Genomic DNA, 18,361 nt, shown 5'->3' with positions numbered 1-18,361 from the left:
CTCAATGCAAAAATAGGCAAAATAAATCAGTTCTTATGGCTAGTCATTGGAAAAGATGAAATAAAATACATTGCTTGTTATCACTCAGAGATACTGATGAAGTAACAAGGCCATTATTTTCTCTTTGTCATTAGTTTTGCATGTAGATTTCATTGAAAGTGGTGGTCATGTTAGGCAGTATGATTTTATGCCTGAGGGACTTTTTTTTCCCAAATTCCTATTAATTTATTTATCAATACTCTGCAGTAAGCATAATCTGCTATACATAAGCTTTTTGCCTTATGTATAGTTACTTGAGACAGTAAGATTTCAGTCACTTCATACAACCTAACATCTAGAAAAGACTTTCACGTATCTTATTATTTTAGCAAGGTATTTAAATTCCACTGCTAACAATTTGTCTGTGAGCAGAATTAATGAAACCAAGTTTTTGAAAAATTTAAAAATTTATGTCTCTGTAATTAAAAATTTTATCTGGCTGCACATTTAGCAGCAAGTGTTCTGGACAGTCCAAAGTTTATGAATGTGCTAATTCACTCATCAGTGTAATGTGCTGGCTATCCAACTGATAGACTAACAAGAAGTTACTAGAAGTGTTTCTCACAATATTAATGTTAATGTGAGTGTCACTTTCCAGGCATATTGTAGCAACATTATATTCAGAGATTTGTATTGCCTTATCATTTTGAATTCAACATGATTTTCTTGGGACTGTCTTGTGAAGGGCCAGGAGTCAGACTTCAATAATCCTTGTGGATCTCTTCCAACTCAGGATATTGTGTGATTCTGTGGTTATTAAATTGGTTTAAAGAAATCAAAAGAGGAACAACTATAGAGCATCACCACAGTATTTTTAGGCTAAAGGATATGTTTTTCATACAGCAACATGAAAATACTTCCCATTTGGTTTGAAATTTAAGTACTGGACATGCACAAACGTTTCATTTCAAGCTCATAAAAAAGTAATTTAAAACACTGAAGTACAAGCTCTGCATGTTACCTGGTTTTAATTAGAACCTGCTTTCCAGTTTTTTTCCTTCTCTTCTCTGTTGCTTACTTTGTAAGTTTCTCCATTCCAATCTTTCCTTTGCTTATTAGAAGTCATTTTACATTTTTATCAATTATTTTCTCTTCAAGTCTGGACTGATCTTTATTCTTTGGACCCCTCTACATATATTCTATTTGAGTTCTCCAATTCCATTGTTTCTCAAACTCATTTTACTGTTAATATCACATTGCTGAACCATTTAATGAAATATGTTCCTACCTTTCTTAGTATTTTCTCTGAGGCAAGATTGTCATTCTAATGGTAGCATTCTCCTACTGATTTTTGTCAAGCATCTCCTTTTACTGCCCTCTACTAGTCACTTTTTTCCACTGTGATATTTTTCTGTTCTTGACAAACTTCTTGCTTTTCATTTGTTCCTTGGCTGTCCCCTAGTCTGCATCTGCAGCCTTTTTAATATTTCTCTTGTCCTTGTTCTGTATCTTGTCTGTCATTGTCTCCTATTTTGCGTTCAGGACTACCTAAATCTCTTTTCATTAAATTCACCCACTTCATCATCCAGATTTTAAAGAGTACTTTAGACTTTCCTGACTAGACCCAAACAATATAACACAGAATCGTATCTTATATCCTTCGGCTGTGGTAAGCAGTCTTTTGAACAATATCTCATTGAAGGAGTAATTTCAGTTTAGTTTCTAGAAGGAACACAGGATTCATGGTGGCAATTGTAAGCCATCTGAGACATCACTAATACCTTCTTTCTTGCTTCTTCCAGTACCTACCAAAGTATCAGAGCTCAAAAAATCACAATAATCACATGTTGTATAAGTATAAACAGAATGGGAGTTGCCTTTCAAAATGCGTTGGACAAAAAGAAAGAGTAGCCTCGAACAATCTGTGGAAGCCTTTTTCTGCAAACTTTTAAACCATAGAAACTGAAAAAAAAAGCTGTCAGACAACTAAGTACAGGGAGAATTTTTCTCACCCTGTGTGGGTGAGGACTGCAAGAGCCAGCTGTCTGTATTTTGATCCTTACAGAGTAACCCCCTATTCATTTTGTATTTATAGGTACATATTGCAAGTGAAAGGTTTAGCCCAAGCTTTTCCTTACTGCATTTCTACTCATCTGCCTTAATACTGGCCAGCAGTTGCCTTTCAGTCCATTTCCCGTTAAGGGATTAAAAAGTTTTTCTAGTTTGCTCCATGGTTTTGGGATACAGCTGAATGTCCAATAGAGAATCAAGATAGCTGGAGACCTGGTTCACGAGTGGCCCCAGACCAGTTTGTATCAAAGCCTCATTTGTTGGTAAGCTAGTTTAATATCCTGTTCCTAGGAAATGGTTTTTGCATGTGTGAAGAATTTCTTTAATAATTTACAATGTGCTTAGTGGGAAGTCTAAGCTGAAAACACCTGACTACTGAAGAACCCACTCTGTAGATACTTGAATGCCCTCTCTTCACGTAACAGTGACCAGAAAAAGAAAGCATAGTTCTAACTAGTGAAATTAACTGAGAATGTACATTTTACCATTCTACATGACTGAACTTGATAAGACAAGTTCTGGTAAATGTGTGTCAAAGATATGCAAATGGAAATATTTTTAATAATTTTTGTGTGATGATAGCAAAGAAATATAGAATTATATGATCAGAATTCAAAAAAACATTGGTAATTATTTATTACTAATGTATATGCAACAGGCATCTTTACATGCCATTTAGACATTACTTTTGATAACCATTTGATTACCTGTACAGTACTGAATATGAATCTAATATAGAAGTCAAAAACATGTTGAGAATTTCATAAGTATATTCTACCAGTCCAAGCTCTTATTTGTTGCTGTGGTTTAACCTCAGCCTGCAGCCAAGACCCACACAACTGCTTACTCACTCCCCTACCAGCAAGACTGGGGAGAGAATCAGAAGGGTAAAAGCTGGAAAACTCATAGGTTGAGATAAAAGCAGTTTAAGAGCGAAAGCAAGAGCTGCACACACAAGAAGGAATTCAGTCATTTATTCACTACTCCCCACGGTAAGGCAGGTGTTCAGCCATCCCCAGAAGAGCAGGGCCCCATCACACGTAACAGTGACTTGGAAAGACAAACATCATTGTTCGAAATGTCCCCCCCTTCCTTCTTCTTCTCCCCACTTTATATACTAAGCAGATGCCATGTGTTCTGGAATATCCCTTATGGTCAGCTTGGGTCACCTATGTCTCCTCCCAACTTCACATGCACCCCAGCTTCCTTGAGCTGCACCACACACTGAAACAGAGGCAAGAAGTCTGTGAAGAAAATAAATTCTACCCCAGCCAAAACCAGCACACTTGTGCTGAAAAGTTGGCAGGTTTTTAAGTGGAAAAGGTAGCTAAAATATATTCACAGGTATGTTATTTTCAAGGGAAAACCAGCATAGATTGTTGCTAAAAGAATTATGGAGCACCAAGGGAAACATCAAGGCCTAATCTAAATGCAGATTTCTTAATTTAAGTAATCAGATATTTTTGAAGGACTACCTCCATGACAAAGTATAGCTGAAGTAACATGAATGCATAATGCCACTGTACTCTTTTCCCAAGAAAAAATATAAAGTTTTCGGTCTGTATCTACTGGGAAAAATAGTTCAGTAGAGCCTCAGTCAAGGCTGAGTTAAAGTGTTCCGTGATCCTTATTCTTAGTGTGAGATTAGTAAGAGAAAAACAGAAAAATTAAAGCTATATTTAAAAAAAAAAAAAATCCACAAATGAAATTTAGCAATCCCATCCTGTTTGTAGGTACCTTACACAATGTGTTCAAATCTTGGTTGGCTTATTTAGAGTAATTTTTCTGAGCATTTTTCTGTGGTGGTTGAAATAGTTGATGCACATAGATGCTTTTTTTTCATTTAAAGTTATATTTTAAGACTACCCTTTCAGTTTCTTTGCACAGAAATTGAGTAATACCACAGTCCACTAGTGTCTCTGTATGACTTGCCCTAATTTGCAGAGCTGATCTAGAAAAACTTGTTTCTTTAATGAAAAAATGCAGGCTTAAACCCTAGGATTCTGCATTGGTGAGACTCTAATGTGTGGTCTAATGATAGCAGGGAAAACACACGTTTATGTTTGAAGTTGGATTAGTGCAGGCAAGCAGGTGCTAATCAGATCACAATAAACCAGCACTGGAGGGTGTTTGGAATTTTATGCCACTATGTTTTCAAAACATGACAGAAACTTTAGTCATTGGTTCAGTAATGCTACCTAAAAGCTTAATATGTTAGTGCAATACCATATGTTTAAGTCTTTCTTGTAATACCACCACCAAGGGGCATATCCCTAAGACACTTTGTCAAGCTTTGGCAGGTACTGTTAATGGTGGTATTGCAAACAGAAGAGCTTGGATGTTTGGAGGAATGTGAGTGTTTTAAGTAAATCTGTGCCTGACTACACTAACAGAACCAGTTAGCAGAGTAAAAAACAAGATTATTTTCAAAAAATAACAAACCACCATATGATACTCTATTTCCTAAAGTATAATACTTACCTAATTTTTTTCAGTGAATAAAACCTAATTTTGTTTGCGAATAAAAAATAGAACATTTAAGAAAAATAAAATACTTATCAAAGGCAATGATTTTCCAGTGGATTGTTTTATTTCACTTCTCTATCGTTTGAACTGCTTCTCTTGCCATAGGCCTTACAAGTGCTCATTTTTTAATCCTTGCAGTGAGTAGGTTGCAGATGACTGCCTATCCTTTTTCACGGTGGGGGAAAAAACCTCCCCAGTACATATTCAGAAATATCACAAATAAGATTGAAAAATACTAGAATCTTCCTCATCCTTTCCCGGGATCCTTCAATCCAGGACCCTTCCTAGCTTCCTTGGACAGCTGAAAGCTCTAGAGAGGAAAAGACAGTGAAAGCATTTTAGTATGACAAGTATTTTAATATCATAAATATTTTAAATTTTCTCTGCTTTCCCCACATGTCTTTGTCCAGTAGTTATTGAGTTGCTACTGTATATAAACTGTGCTGGGTATCATACCTATACAAAAACACTATAACACTATTTACTCTTCAGCTGTTGGCTGTGGATCACTGTACATCTCATAAATTTTTTTTTCTCATAGTCATTGCTCACTAATAAAAAGCAGAGAGGGATAAGATTGTTATTAGAATCTCATATTGAAAAAATGTATAGTTGGTGATCCTGCTTAGGATATTTAGTTCCTCTTAATATAAAAATACAGCAATGAGTTAATGTCCATGTTTTTCCTTTTCCATCTGTATTAATAGTCTCAGCTACTCAGTCCGTGCAATCAGAGTAACTGACTGAGAGTAATTTCATTTCTACACATACCTTTATTCTTAGAAGTTATTTCATTTCAACATGTATATTATAAAGGATATGACACCAAGATTTGCAGAGTTTATGCTGTGGATGCTTCATCTCTGTTTAGGAAAGTGGAACTGGATTCACTTGATTTAGAAGTTTTTGGATGGTTTCTCTTTCTTTGATCAATTGTTGGAATTGCAGAATCTACTGGAAAAAGAGAAAGAGTCTAGAAGAAAAGTTGATAAAGGCTAGATGGAAAAAATTGGTACAGCAAGAAACTCCTTGGTAATTTTGTAATGTATGGTGTTACAGACATGGACAGGAGATGTCACAGATGTCACAAATAGAGATTTTTGATTTGCCTTCATTTTCTCACCATAAAACTTTCAAGGTTGTGAAAGGGTAGATTCTGGAAACCTTGCAGTTGAAGACCCTGGATATTTTATGCTGAATGTGCAGGAGCTCTCACCTAATTACTGAGACATGTTCATGCAATTATACAGACAAAAAGCAGCGTTCCCATCTGTATGCTGATAGAGCCAGTGATGGATGGGTAATGCTGATTTTCTTTCCTCTGTTTCAAATTGGAGTGTCACTAGTTAGAATCCTCTTGATAGAAAAGATGCCATTCCCCAGCTCAATCCCTCTTAACAGCAGTCTGGGTCTTACTAGTTTAGGTCTCTAATTTTTCTCCTTAAATTTAGGTACTTGCATATGAAAACCTGGAAGTATGAACATGACAAGAACTACCATACCATAGCTAATGTGACAGTGTGGAGGATCTTTTAAAATTGGCCTTGATAGGTTTTTTTGTTAGAGTAGGAAAATACTATGCTGTCTTATCTAGAAATCCTCCCTGAGGTGTCAGACACAAACTGATGCTGATCCACTTTCGAGTTAGAAACTGGTTCTGCAGAGCAAACAAGCCCTTTCTAAAACCTGAATGAAGCAGCTGTATGTGCAGTATATGCTTCCATTGTTTGTAAGCATTAAAACTCATAAAGTATCACTGGAACCATTATTAAAATTCAAAAACATATAAATAACAAGTAATAGCAATATATCATCATGCAGATTCAAATAATGAAAAACACCTACTTGTGGCCTCTCTGATTAAATCAGTCATATGTGTATAAAGCCATATTTGGTTGGCACTTAGCCTGTGGTTCAGGGTATTATACCCCCCACTGGTGTGACTCAGGGCTGGTGGATTATCTTTTGAAATCCTAAAAAGCTGCTGTGACTGCATAGGGTAAGATTTGTTTTTGGTAGTAGTCAGAAATCTGTAAAGGAACATAGGGAATGCTATTACTAGATAGAATCAGTGCTCTATCTAGGCCAGTAGCCTGTCTCTGACAATGGCAAATGTCAGAAATTTCAGGGGGAAGTACAAAACTCCAATGTCAACAATGTTTCAATAAAGTTTCCTCTCCAGCAGCAAGGAGTTAGTGAGTAGTTGCTTCATGAGGCTTTTGATTCTTTTCCCCTTTATTCCTTTAGTTACATAGAGAAACTGGTGTATACTTTTTTGTTTATATTCGTAATTGTACACACCTTTTAAAGAAAAAAACAGGCAGTATTAACTCTCTTTGACCTTTTTCCTTAAGTTGTTTCACACATTAAGTTAGAAGATTTTTTTTTACTTTTAGTTAATTATGTGTCACTTCATTTCACTAAATGTCTTTGGACAAAAGGATTAAAACTGTGTTATTTAATGCTGTTTCATGTTCTACATGTCTACAACTTTTCCTTGAGTTCATCCGTCATAGAAAACAGGAGTAGCAAAATATTCTAACCCATTCCAGTATTTGTCATGTGGAGGGAGATGGAAGTGAGTTGTCATATCCCTTGACATTTTTGCTGTCTGTCTCTGTTCCTTTATTTTGTGACATACCCTTTTTTTGGTAGCCTAAGTAACAGTAACTATTCCCTGGGGATATTTTCTTCATATATATATATATATATATAATGCCACTTTTCCTTCTAATTTGTGCATTTTGTGGACATACTGAGGCCTTTGATTTGGCCGACAAAGGGTTTCAGTTGAGCAGGTCTGCTGAAAACTGATGACTTTTCACCCAGCGACATAACCTGCCTCTCATTAAAATGTAATAATTGTCTGTAAGATTTTTTTAACAAAGGCAATGCCTTTTCCATGTGTTATCTCAAATTAAAAATATGTTGGTGCTGATGATTATTTCCATATATATATTATCATGTCCTACAAGGCCTGTAATTTCCTTTGACCTAAGATGCAGTTTGATACATTATTTGATCAGCACTCTTAGTGAGTCATTTTATCCATATGTATTTAGTTAATTGGTTATTTTTCTCCCCACCCATGTTTATATATAATATACTCTACAAAGGAAAAGGAAATCTGACTGCTTGCAGCTGAGTCTAGTAAAAGAGCAATTAGGTTCTATCAGAGCCAGCAGCTGTCCGTAATGAATTCTGAATTAAAATTATGAGTGAAGAAAAGAATCCAGCCATCTGCAGGAAATGTGAAAATATTTTTATAACCCAATAGCTGAATTCTGGAAAGGGGTATCTCTGAGATTTCCCAGCTGTACCTACATTAAATTCTGGAATATCCATAGACACGGAGTATACTGGAACACATTGCATCAACTTGGCTACCCAGCGTGTTTGGCTAACTTTGAACAGGCTGTATTTTTATCTAAAGTAATCATCATGAGAGTCTCTTTAGATCCTCTCCCCATGTCTCTAGAAGTAAAATGCAGCTTTAAAAATAGTCCCGTTATCTTTTCATGGAGGCTTTCCAATCAGTATTCTGCCCTGAATATTAATCTTTCTTCATTTTTCCTACTTTTATAGACTTATTCAGGGTCTCATCACTTACTATCAGATTTTATCAGTGAATGCTGTTCCAAGTGAATTCTGCATTGTGATGTCTATTTTTTTCTCACCTGAATTTCAAAAATAATTTTTAATGTCACAAAAATATCCAAGCTCATTTTACATGTACCTTGAAACTTCTACACTAAAATTCCCATTATTTTCATTATAACTTGTCCACAATTTTTGCTCTTAAGTTCAAAATCCTGAAAAAAAGGGAAGAGATTAGTGTCTAACCTCTAAATGACAAGTCATGATTAAGAAATGTGAAATGATTCGTGGTATTAACCTTTCACAACCTGATTGTCTATGTTACAGAGAATTCATGTTGGTATAAAGATTGCAGAGGTTAAGAAACATTGTAACGAGTACTAGTAACCAAGGTCTTCAGTGGTCAGTGGAGTATTGTCAGATATTAAAAAGGGTATTTATTTTATTCACCACTTGGTCTAAAAAAACAGGGCTAGCCTTCATATGAGCTCATCAGAGAAGCCTCAGGGGTTTTTTTCACTCAATTTTCTACTGTGTAGCATCTCACTGCATTAATACTGTATTGCAACCCTTTCAGTTTAAACTAAATCTAGAGGTGGCAACTTCATGTTTGTCTCATCCTCTGAGTTTATTTTCTAGGTATATCAGTTTTCAACTGAAAAGAAAGAGACATTCTGAGATGGAGATCCAAAAAAATAGGCCTACTACCAAAGTCGTATCAGCTTCAAGGTTCAGGAGTAATTTACTGGTTATTTCCAAGTTTTCAGAGTAGGGAAGGGGGAGCAAGGGAGTGAGAAAAGATAAAAAAAAAGATTTGTGGACAGATTCATGTAGGGCTTTGAACTGTGATTGGTACTGAAAAAAAAAAATCTGATGTGGACTGAGGAGTCCTAGTGATATGTTTTCCTTTTACTTTGTACTTGCCAGATGAAGTCCTGTGTCTGGATGACAACCTCAGCCTTCATTACTGCTCCATCAGTCTAAAACCCAAACAGAAAAAATCCCAAGGGCAGCTGCTGTTGGCCACAGTAGGAATAGGAATGCAAACACCTAGAATCAGGGAAGGGTCCAGAGGACTCTGAACCTTGGAATCAGAATCTTAGTGGCTAGCAAGTACTTTCAAGGTCTTCCAGTTTTCCAGTACTACAGAACACATTTCTTCCCACATTCTTTAATTCATTATCAGATAGCATCAGTTCACCTTCTGTTACTCTCACTGATAGGCTAATAGCTCTTCTCTATGAAAATGTAATCCAAGCACAGAAGGAAATATTCAAAAGTATGAAGCAACTTCTCAAAACATTCCACCCTGAGAATGCAAAGCAGGTTGAACTGCAAAGAAAGCAAAAAACAGTTGTTAGCAGCAAGCAGCATAATTTCTGTTCATTGACTTCTCTGCTGTGCTGTAATCTTCACTTTTATTTATTGACTATATGATGGCAGTGTACTTCCTCTGCTAAATTACCCAGAAGTATCATTTTCTGTATCTACAGCTGTTCAGGCATAGATCTATCTTTAATTGAAGGTAACAAGTCATAGTAAGATGTGTTTTTAAAGTTAACCTTAAAATACTTTCTTTTTCTAAACTCTATTTCAGTAAATTTTAGATCATTCTTTCTTTGGTGGAATGCATGATGTCAAGAAGGCTTTGTGAATGCATTGTACAGTACAAAAAATGTAAAGTATACACTGAAACTCAACAAATATCACAGGGAAGATGTATTTAGGATAGTTACTCTTTGATGATAAATACAGAATTCAGTACATTGCATATATAAGATTGTATTTAGAGAGTAGGAAAATAATGAGAATATCTGAGAACTGAATTAATTTTGAAATAAAAAATCATAGTAAATCCTTTTACACAGATAAAATAGTACAGAGTAATAAGTTTATTTTAATTTCTTTTCCTTATATGTCTGAGTAATTGAAGAAATCAGACAACATAGTGATTAAGTAAGGTGCATATGTAAAAGTCCTCTATGAAAAGCAGGATTATGGCATGTATGGTTATATAGAATCAACAATCATTTCTGAAGGGAAACCATGATAAGAAAAATAAGTGGTATGAAATAAGGTCAATGAACTTTTCAGTTATGTATAATTTCTGCTATTCCATCTCACAAGCAGAACAATAAGAGATTTTTTTTCACCAACAATTCATGATTTCAGGAAAGAAGCAGGTAGAATAGTTGTGATAATTTGTCCCTTTTAAGAAAGAAGAAGCAAGTTATCAAAATTAATGGTGTGCCTTTTCAGTGGTAGAGTTCCTAAAGGTGTCAGGTACCTGAAGGCTGAAGTGTTGATTCAAAAGAAGAATCTTATTTTTCAGAGTCTCTATCCAAATTCCAGCGAAATCTAATAAAAGGATTTCTGTAGGGGAAGTTGTGTCTGTAACATCTTGGTTAATACCCCTTAATTGATCCTTTCCTCTCTGAATTTCTTTTTGTGATACATGGTATTCTGTAACAACGTGTTTCACAATTTAATTATGTACCACTTTAAAAATTAATTCCTGTTTGTTTTAAATTCTCATCATTTCATTTCACAGTCCTGATTCTTCTTTGGCAAGTAAAGAACGAATAGTCATTTTCTTTTCATCTCCTCTATGTAACATTAATTTATTCCTGTGTGAGGATTTGTTGTAATGGAATGTCATTGTTTGAAGGTTTGTTGAACATTACTAATGCTGCATTTTTAGCCTGCATGGAAAACTCAGCTTTTAAAATTATTTTAATGAACAATTATTCCCTGTACATGGGATTTGTTAAGAGAAATTTTTGGGAGTTTTGATTTTGTGTGTTTTAATGCTTGAGAGTTTGTTTGTTTGTGTTCAAATTACAATCTCGTAAGACAGCTTCTTGTCCTTGATCTCTCCAGAGCTGTACTTGGGATTAGATGGAGAACAAATTTACTTCCTGAACATTATTACAAAAAAATATGGGCTTAAATCTGGGGCAGTTATATTTGAAGAATTTATGGTAATACTAGAATTCTGAGAATGTACAGATTGAAAGGAAAAAATCTTACTAAAGCTCCATAAAGGAAGAAAGATATAAGGCTGGCTTGTGGGTTGTGACCGTCCCATGCTTTTGTCCACTACCTATGAAAACTAGGGAGAGTTCTAGACTGAGCTTTATCTGCTTGTAGTGAAATACTCTGTTGTCTGATTTTTTTTGTTTCATGTTCTTTTTCAGACATTTTATGTGGCTTCAGTGATAAATATGCTTGCCTCCATGCATAGCCTAGGGATGAACAAAATTCAGTCAGTAAAGTCTTCCATTTGGTAAAGCACTGCACCTAAGAAAGTGCTGTATACCATCCTTGTTGTCTGGTATCCAACCATAACCACACTTGCAGATAAATTCTCAAAGGTCTCTTATAAGATGGTACATAATTCTTGAAGCAGTCCAGTATCTCTTCTAAAACGAAATTTCAATTTATGTCTTTGCACAAGGTCTTTATGTTATTTTGATCAGAGGTTTCTTTTCAAAAGGATGTTCAGTGGTTTCATAAGGGGCTTTTTTTTGCTGCTTCCTGGACAGAGGGGTGATTTTCTACTCTGTTCTAATTTCCTAACGGCAAAGTGGGAAAATAATCTAAATATTGCTCTTGTCAGAGCTACCACAGAATTTCTGTGGGTTTGGAGTCTAATTAATCATATGAAGTTCCTCAATGAAATCCAGACCTTTTTATATATTTCCCATATCACAAGCAATTTCATGTACTTTCAGTTCATAAATGCAAGCTTCATTCAATCTGAAACAGTAATATTCAATAAAATTTTCCCCTGATATGAGTCAAAAATGTCCTACATGATTTTTGGTCCGTATTTTACTATCTTTGCTTCCAATTAAATGATCTGTGAATACTGGTAATTACACTGCCTTCCTTTGCCAAATCACTGAAGTATCAATAAAGGGTCATCATTTAAACAGCTACAAATTAATCACAAAAGCCAACCTTTAGCACATCCATACAGTGATTTGAATTCAGAATGTCCCCCTTATGCCTCTTCATTTTCCTTTTTTGAATTGTAGCTATTGTAGCTGTATGGCATCGCAGGACATTAAACATGTTTCAGCTCATGGGACTGAGTCAGTCATGTTTTTAGAAATTGAAAACAAACGTTATAGTACTGTAAATGATAATATTTGAAGCAGCAGCAGTTTCCTAGGGGGCATGTCTATTTAATAGATATCTTAGGTTTTCAGCTTGAAAGTGTAATAGCATCTTTCACTAGCTGAAATAATTTTTTTAAAAATTCTAAGTTTGACAGTAACAGCAGAAGATGCAAAACAAAAGGGCAAGAAAGGCAATAACAAGCTTAGAAATAATTTGTGAAATTATTCTTATTAGGTGAATTAGCATGGTTACCAGAAAAAATACAGGGAATTTTTTTTAGTATTTCAGTGTCTTATTAGTGAGGATTCAAAATGTATGGCTTCCCAGCAGCGTATCATACCATATTAAGAGGCTGTGTGATAGTAGAAGAGAAAGAGAAATGGGATAAAAAATTAGGATAGGATAGTTTCTTCTTTCATATAATAAGCTATTGGAGTTTGGAGTTAGAAGGTATTGGGGGCAAAAGAGCATGTTTCAAAGAGGAATTAAGTTAAAATCTTCGTAACACTGGTTCCATTTTTTATGTGGAAAGTGAAGAGAGTAGTTTGGTAGACACACAGCTCATTTTTAATGGGCAGAATTAGAATGTACTGAACATCTTAAAGGAGTAAAATATCTTGCTGGATAAAATGATCCAGAGAGGATGTGTCAGGAGCCCAGTGAAGCCAAATGCCTCCATAAATGAAGTGTGTCAGTCCCTCCATCCTTACCATGAAATCAATGTATAACGATGTGTTTGGATCTGATGGTATGATCTTCACAACTTCTGCATAAACCTATAGACTAGCACGTATCTTCTGTGCTAGAGTATGTTAATAACTATTCTTCTTTGAGTTTGCTCATGGAAAAAATAAATTTGTAAATTATAATAAAAGACATGAAAGGAGGAACTGAAAATCACTCATTCCAGCTGAAGGTGCAAGCTTTTAACTGTCTTGGGATTTTGCAGTTGTGGTCTGCAGATAGCAGTGAACTTTTTGATGTTTGATCTGAAAAATGGCATATCCAGTGCTGGAACAGCAATTCATTAATACATTATAGGGAACGAACAATATTCTAGGATACAGAGAAAATCTTCACTGCAAAGCTTTCATATTTCTCACTTGGCTCACACTTGTTAAACTGATAAAAACTGAATGAGAAGAGTAATCATTGAAGGAATAGTTTAAAACTTGATATAAACCAATCTGACATAGAAATGTGTGCTACTTCTGTTGATTTCATTGCCATTACAAGAACAAAAAATATAATTGTCCTCTAGAGGCTAGGTTATAATTATTTTTGTTTCTTTCTATTCAAAAAATTTCAGTTTGTGGGGTTCTTAACTATTCTTAACTTAGCTAATCTCAGTGTCTTGAGAGTTTATAAACTGTTGCTTACTATACTGTGTATTTAATTTCGTGTCACTAACTGAAAAAAGTTAAGCATTTAGAAGACCTGAAACTATCATTCATTGTTACAGGCATGATGTGATCCTGGACAGAAAAATGATGAACAAAACCATGTTACACTTTAGCTTTGTTTAGCTACATGTATCCAGATAGTTGAAACAAAACTTCATAAAGTTCAATCATACACATGGCTGCAAAAAGATGGTCTGATTTGATTCAGTACAGTTGGTGTCCAAACAGTTGGATTTTCCCCAGTCTACAGCTAGCACAGCTATCTAGTAATGGGTCTGCGTTGCAAAGACTAACAGTATGTCCTAGCCAAGTGAAACAGCAGAGGACAGAACAAACTGTGTTAATAGAAGCCCCATCAGCAGAGTTGGGAGAGGGGTGGAAAGTTTACCGCCAAAGTATGATAGAAATATGTAAGACTCATTTTCTGTAAGATTATTGTTTTCCTATAAATTTACCTCTGTAAAGAGAAGAGCAGCAACAGCATGTTTAATGACTTAGAAATCATGCTACAAATAAAGCTTGAATTCTTAGAGGATTCATCATCTCCAGCAATTTCCATTTTTAAGAACATGTTGCAAGGTGTTTTATTTCTATTATAGTCAAACCTGAAAATGCAAGATTCAAAGATTTCATATAAAAGCATTCTGTGTTCTCAATTGCTTGTAATGAATGTTTAAGGAGTTTACTTATTTCAGGGCACCAACTTCTTTTATGTTCATATTCAGAAACGTGCTGTTTAAATCAGCATTACAAAACTTTGAAACTTGAATGACATAAAAGTAAGCACAGTGAATGAAACAGTCCATGTTTTCTCTCCCGTGTTCATTTCTTTTAGTGCTGGAGTCGGCAGGACTGGCTGTTTCATTGTGATAGATGCCATGTTAGAGAGAATAAAGCATGAAAAGACTGTAGATATTTATGGCCACGTAACTCTAATGAGAGCACAGAGGAATTACATGGTTCAAACTGAGGACCAATACATCTTTATCCATGATGCACTGCTGGAAGCAGTGACATGTGGAAATACCGAAGTGCCAGCCAGAAACCTGTATGCATATATCCAGAAGCTGACACAGATAGAAACAGGAGAGAATGTCACAGGAATGGAACTGGAATTTAAGGTACTGGGATTTTATGTTGTGGGTAACCAAAACCAAATGGTGTAACACTAAAGCTGCTCTGTTCTCCATCAGTTGTTTCCAATAATCAGAAGATAAGAGACACCATTAGACTACATATTTAAATTAGGAAGACAGCTCTTTCTAAAAAAGATAATTTTAAGATAAAAAAGATAAGTTTAATACTGGAATTTGTCCAAATGCACTAACAGAGCAGACATTGTACTTGTAAAAGGTGTTAAAAGAAGCTTTACAAATATTTGGATAATGCAATAGAATATGGAAAAGTAAGCATCTGGAATTGAAATTATTCATTAATGGATACTGACCAGAGATTATAAAACCTGATAGTGTCACTTGTTTTTGTTATACCTGGCCTTAATTATTTTAATTTTTTTCTACAGCGTCTTGCTAGCTCTAAGGCTCACACTTCAAGATTCATCAGTGCCAATCTTCCATGTAATAAATTCAAAAATCGCCTTGTCAATATTATGCCATATGAGTCCACAAGGGTATGCTTGCAGCCTATCCGAGGAGTCGAAGGCTCTGATTATATTAATGCCAGTTTCATTGATGGATACAGGTACAAACAGTGATGCGTTCTTATCTGTACTGCTTTAAAAGTTTACAAAATTGTTTATGTAATTACATTGAAAATAACAAAGCTTATTATTGAAATCTGGTATTTGTTATCTGTTCAGGGCATGTTTGGGTGGTTTTTTTAATTTTAATAAAGGGTTTATATTTTTTCACCATGTAATATAGAAAAATTTTGCAAATTACATGGAATCTTAAACATTATATTTTTACCTGACTTTAAACCACTGAGAGCTCTCAGTATGCTTTACATGCTGAAAGTTAATGAGATTTTAAGCATGCTCATGATCTGGATCCCTATTTCTTCACAGTTCTTCTGCTTAAAAGGATATCTAGAAATAAGATACAGGAGATATACTCTGTGTGTCAAGGTGATAATCTGTGATCTTGGAGCACTGACTAAGACTTGACCTTACCACCAAAAGCCTTTTGTATGTAAGGCTTTACATACAAAAAAGCCCACCAGCTTCTTCATGACAATATGGAGCAATATGCCCTCAGCTGACTTAAGCAGCTGGTTGAAAAAGGCATGACAGGGAAATGAGATAGTTTGCCTAACTCAGTTCAGGTGTGCCTGGGTATCCATATCCCAGGGATAATTTTATGAGCCTCCACTCATAACTGAAAATAAACTTCATCTCCACTATCACCCACAAAGGTGTTTCTGTTGCTTGAAAGAAGCACCAATACAAACTGGTCATCATCTTATAAAGCTGCTCATCCAGTTTTTTAACAGTTTGGTGGCAGCGTCCACTAGCAGGATATTAGGGCCTGGAAATACATATTCCGTTCCCAAATTTTCTTCCTGACTTACTTTTGCTGGAGGCATCAGACTGTTGAAGAGAAGTTAATAAAGAAACTGCTTGATGCTATAATTCCTAAACTTAATAGATTGTTAGACAGTTATTTCTATAAAATGAACCAGCACAACTAAGTGTTTCTTAAGTGCTTTTTACAGCACACAAAACTGAGCAATTAGAGTTGCATTAAAATTTAAATAATAATGATAAAATCATACATCATAATATTAACAGAGTAATTTTCCTCTCAAAGTTCTAAAAATAAAAAGCCATAGTTTGATTAAACAATCATAATAAGATTTTAATGTGCTCATTATTAATAGTATGTACAATTTCCCTCTAGACAATGTTTACATATAAACAGAGAATATGAGAATCAAGTCACTTTTTGATTAAAGTATTACTCTTAATTTACTTTTTTTTTTATGTAGACAACAAAAAGCTTACATAGCTACACAGGGTCCTTTAGCAGAAACAACTGAAGACTTTTGGAGAATGCTCTGGGAGCATAATTCTACAATTGTGGTCATGCTCACTAAGCTACGAGAAATGGGCAGAGTAAGTACTGCTCTAATATTCCTTTACTAAAATGTTGGTTACAGCAGCTCTTTATATTAAAATATTTCATGGTTAGGAATATCTAAAGATGAGAATTTTGGTTCCTTCTTCTGCTGAAATAGGAGTGGCCTTCCTGGCCACTAGGTATAAATTTTTTCAATCTGTTATTGTGTTGCAATAGACAAACTAGACATGGCATGTTTTTGTGGGGCACGCTGAGATTCAGCAAGTGGGTTTGCATGCTGATGTTCAAAGTATGCGGAGGGAGCACTGCTGTCTATTGAAAAAGAAAGATCTCTTACTTGGAAACTTGACTTTTGCAGCATCTCCTTGTAAAAATGTTAAAAGAAAGTGTGGTATTTTCAAGATCTGAATGTCTTCTATGTGTTCTGTCCTGCATATTAAAATTTCAGCCCCCAGTTTACAGTTCTAAACTCATTTCATTGATACTCCGTCTACTGGAAAGAATGAAGCAGTCTGCTATCTGGACAGGATTACGTCAAGAGAAAGCTGGCATCTGATAAGTGAAATCTGAGTTAGGGCAGGTGTCTGAGAGAATAGAGATTGTTCAGGACATGGCTAGTGGATGCAGAGATAGAATCGTGACTGAGGCTGAGGGGACTTGCTCCAACAAGCCAAATAGAAGAAAACTGAAGATAGCATCAGGATTTAAATTGAGATAAAAACTCACCATTGAAAATTAGGCTAGGGATAGCTCTTGTCACTGATAGATAATAAAACTGAGCAGAAGTATAAGTAAGCTCCGATATACAGCAACCAATGAGAAACCCTTGGCAATGCAGTGTTAAAGGTAATTTTTTACTCTCTGAGTTTAATGTTTATACCGACACAAGCAGCTCATGTTCTTGTCACTACTGGCACCTTCCATGAATATCACACTTAGCTGAGTAAAAAAGGATTTATACCCATTTATGGTAGTGCTCTCAAGTAACAGGAAATGTATTGTATTTTGTTATTTTGTAGGAAAAATGCCACCAGTACTGGCCTGCGGAGCGCTCAGCCAGATACCAGTATTTTGTGGTAGATCCAATGGCAGAGTACAACATGCCACAGTACATTCTGAGGGAATTCAAGGTTACAGATGCAAGGGTAAGTCAACATAGCATTACACTTGTTCTCATAAGTTTAAAAGAAAATGTCTATGTGTTTCTTTTTCTATGTTTGGGGTTTCTGAAACTTTTATTGTTATTAAGAAAACCCTACAGATATGCTTTCTACAAGCAATAATAAAAAAGCAGATGAAGTTATTTTTAAATAAGTGGCATCTTTCTGTAAGAACAATGTACTTCATTCAGATCTGGCATCTGGGAAGCACAGTTTTATAGTTCTGAACTATTTGTGCCAAAATACATTAGATTATTTGAGGGCCATTTTCCTCTTTTTTCTCATTTTTCCCTTGATCAATAATGGGTACAATTTTTGCCACTTAGAGTGTTGTTTTGCACCACCCTTGAGGCTGAGTGATTGTGAAGGTTAATACATTGAGATTTGAAAACTGCAGAGCAAATGGCATTCATAAGAAAAGCTGGACAAGCTTTGCACATTATAATTTGATTTTTCATATAGC

The 18,361-nt window shown here is 35.3% G+C and overlaps 1 protein-coding gene across 23 annotated transcripts in view; it reads left to right on the top strand.

Moving 5' to 3' along the window:
* The window catches only part of PTPRD (protein tyrosine phosphatase, receptor type D), a 1,188,396-nt gene that overhangs the window by 1,155,637 nt on the left and 14,398 nt on the right, over nucleotides 1-18,361 (top strand). For all 23 annotated transcript variants that reach the window (XM_017732862.1, XM_017732863.1, XM_017732840.1 and 20 more), the window contains 4 exons: nucleotides 14,536-14,821; nucleotides 15,223-15,401; nucleotides 16,647-16,773; nucleotides 17,758-17,883. In XM_017732862.1, the coding sequence (XP_017588351.1) occupies nucleotides 14,536-14,821; nucleotides 15,223-15,401; nucleotides 16,647-16,773; nucleotides 17,758-17,883 (718 nt within the window). The remainder of the gene's footprint in view (nucleotides 1-14,535; nucleotides 14,822-15,222; nucleotides 15,402-16,646; nucleotides 16,774-17,757; nucleotides 17,884-18,361) is intronic.

The sequence above is a fragment of the Corvus brachyrhynchos genome, unplaced genomic scaffold (genome assembly GCF_000691975.1).
Source record: "Corvus brachyrhynchos isolate BGI_N302 unplaced genomic scaffold, ASM69197v1 scaffold194, whole genome shotgun sequence".
Taxonomy (NCBI): domain Eukaryota; kingdom Metazoa; phylum Chordata; class Aves; order Passeriformes; family Corvidae; genus Corvus; species Corvus brachyrhynchos.
This window is presented reverse-complemented; position numbering and strand designations above follow the sequence as displayed.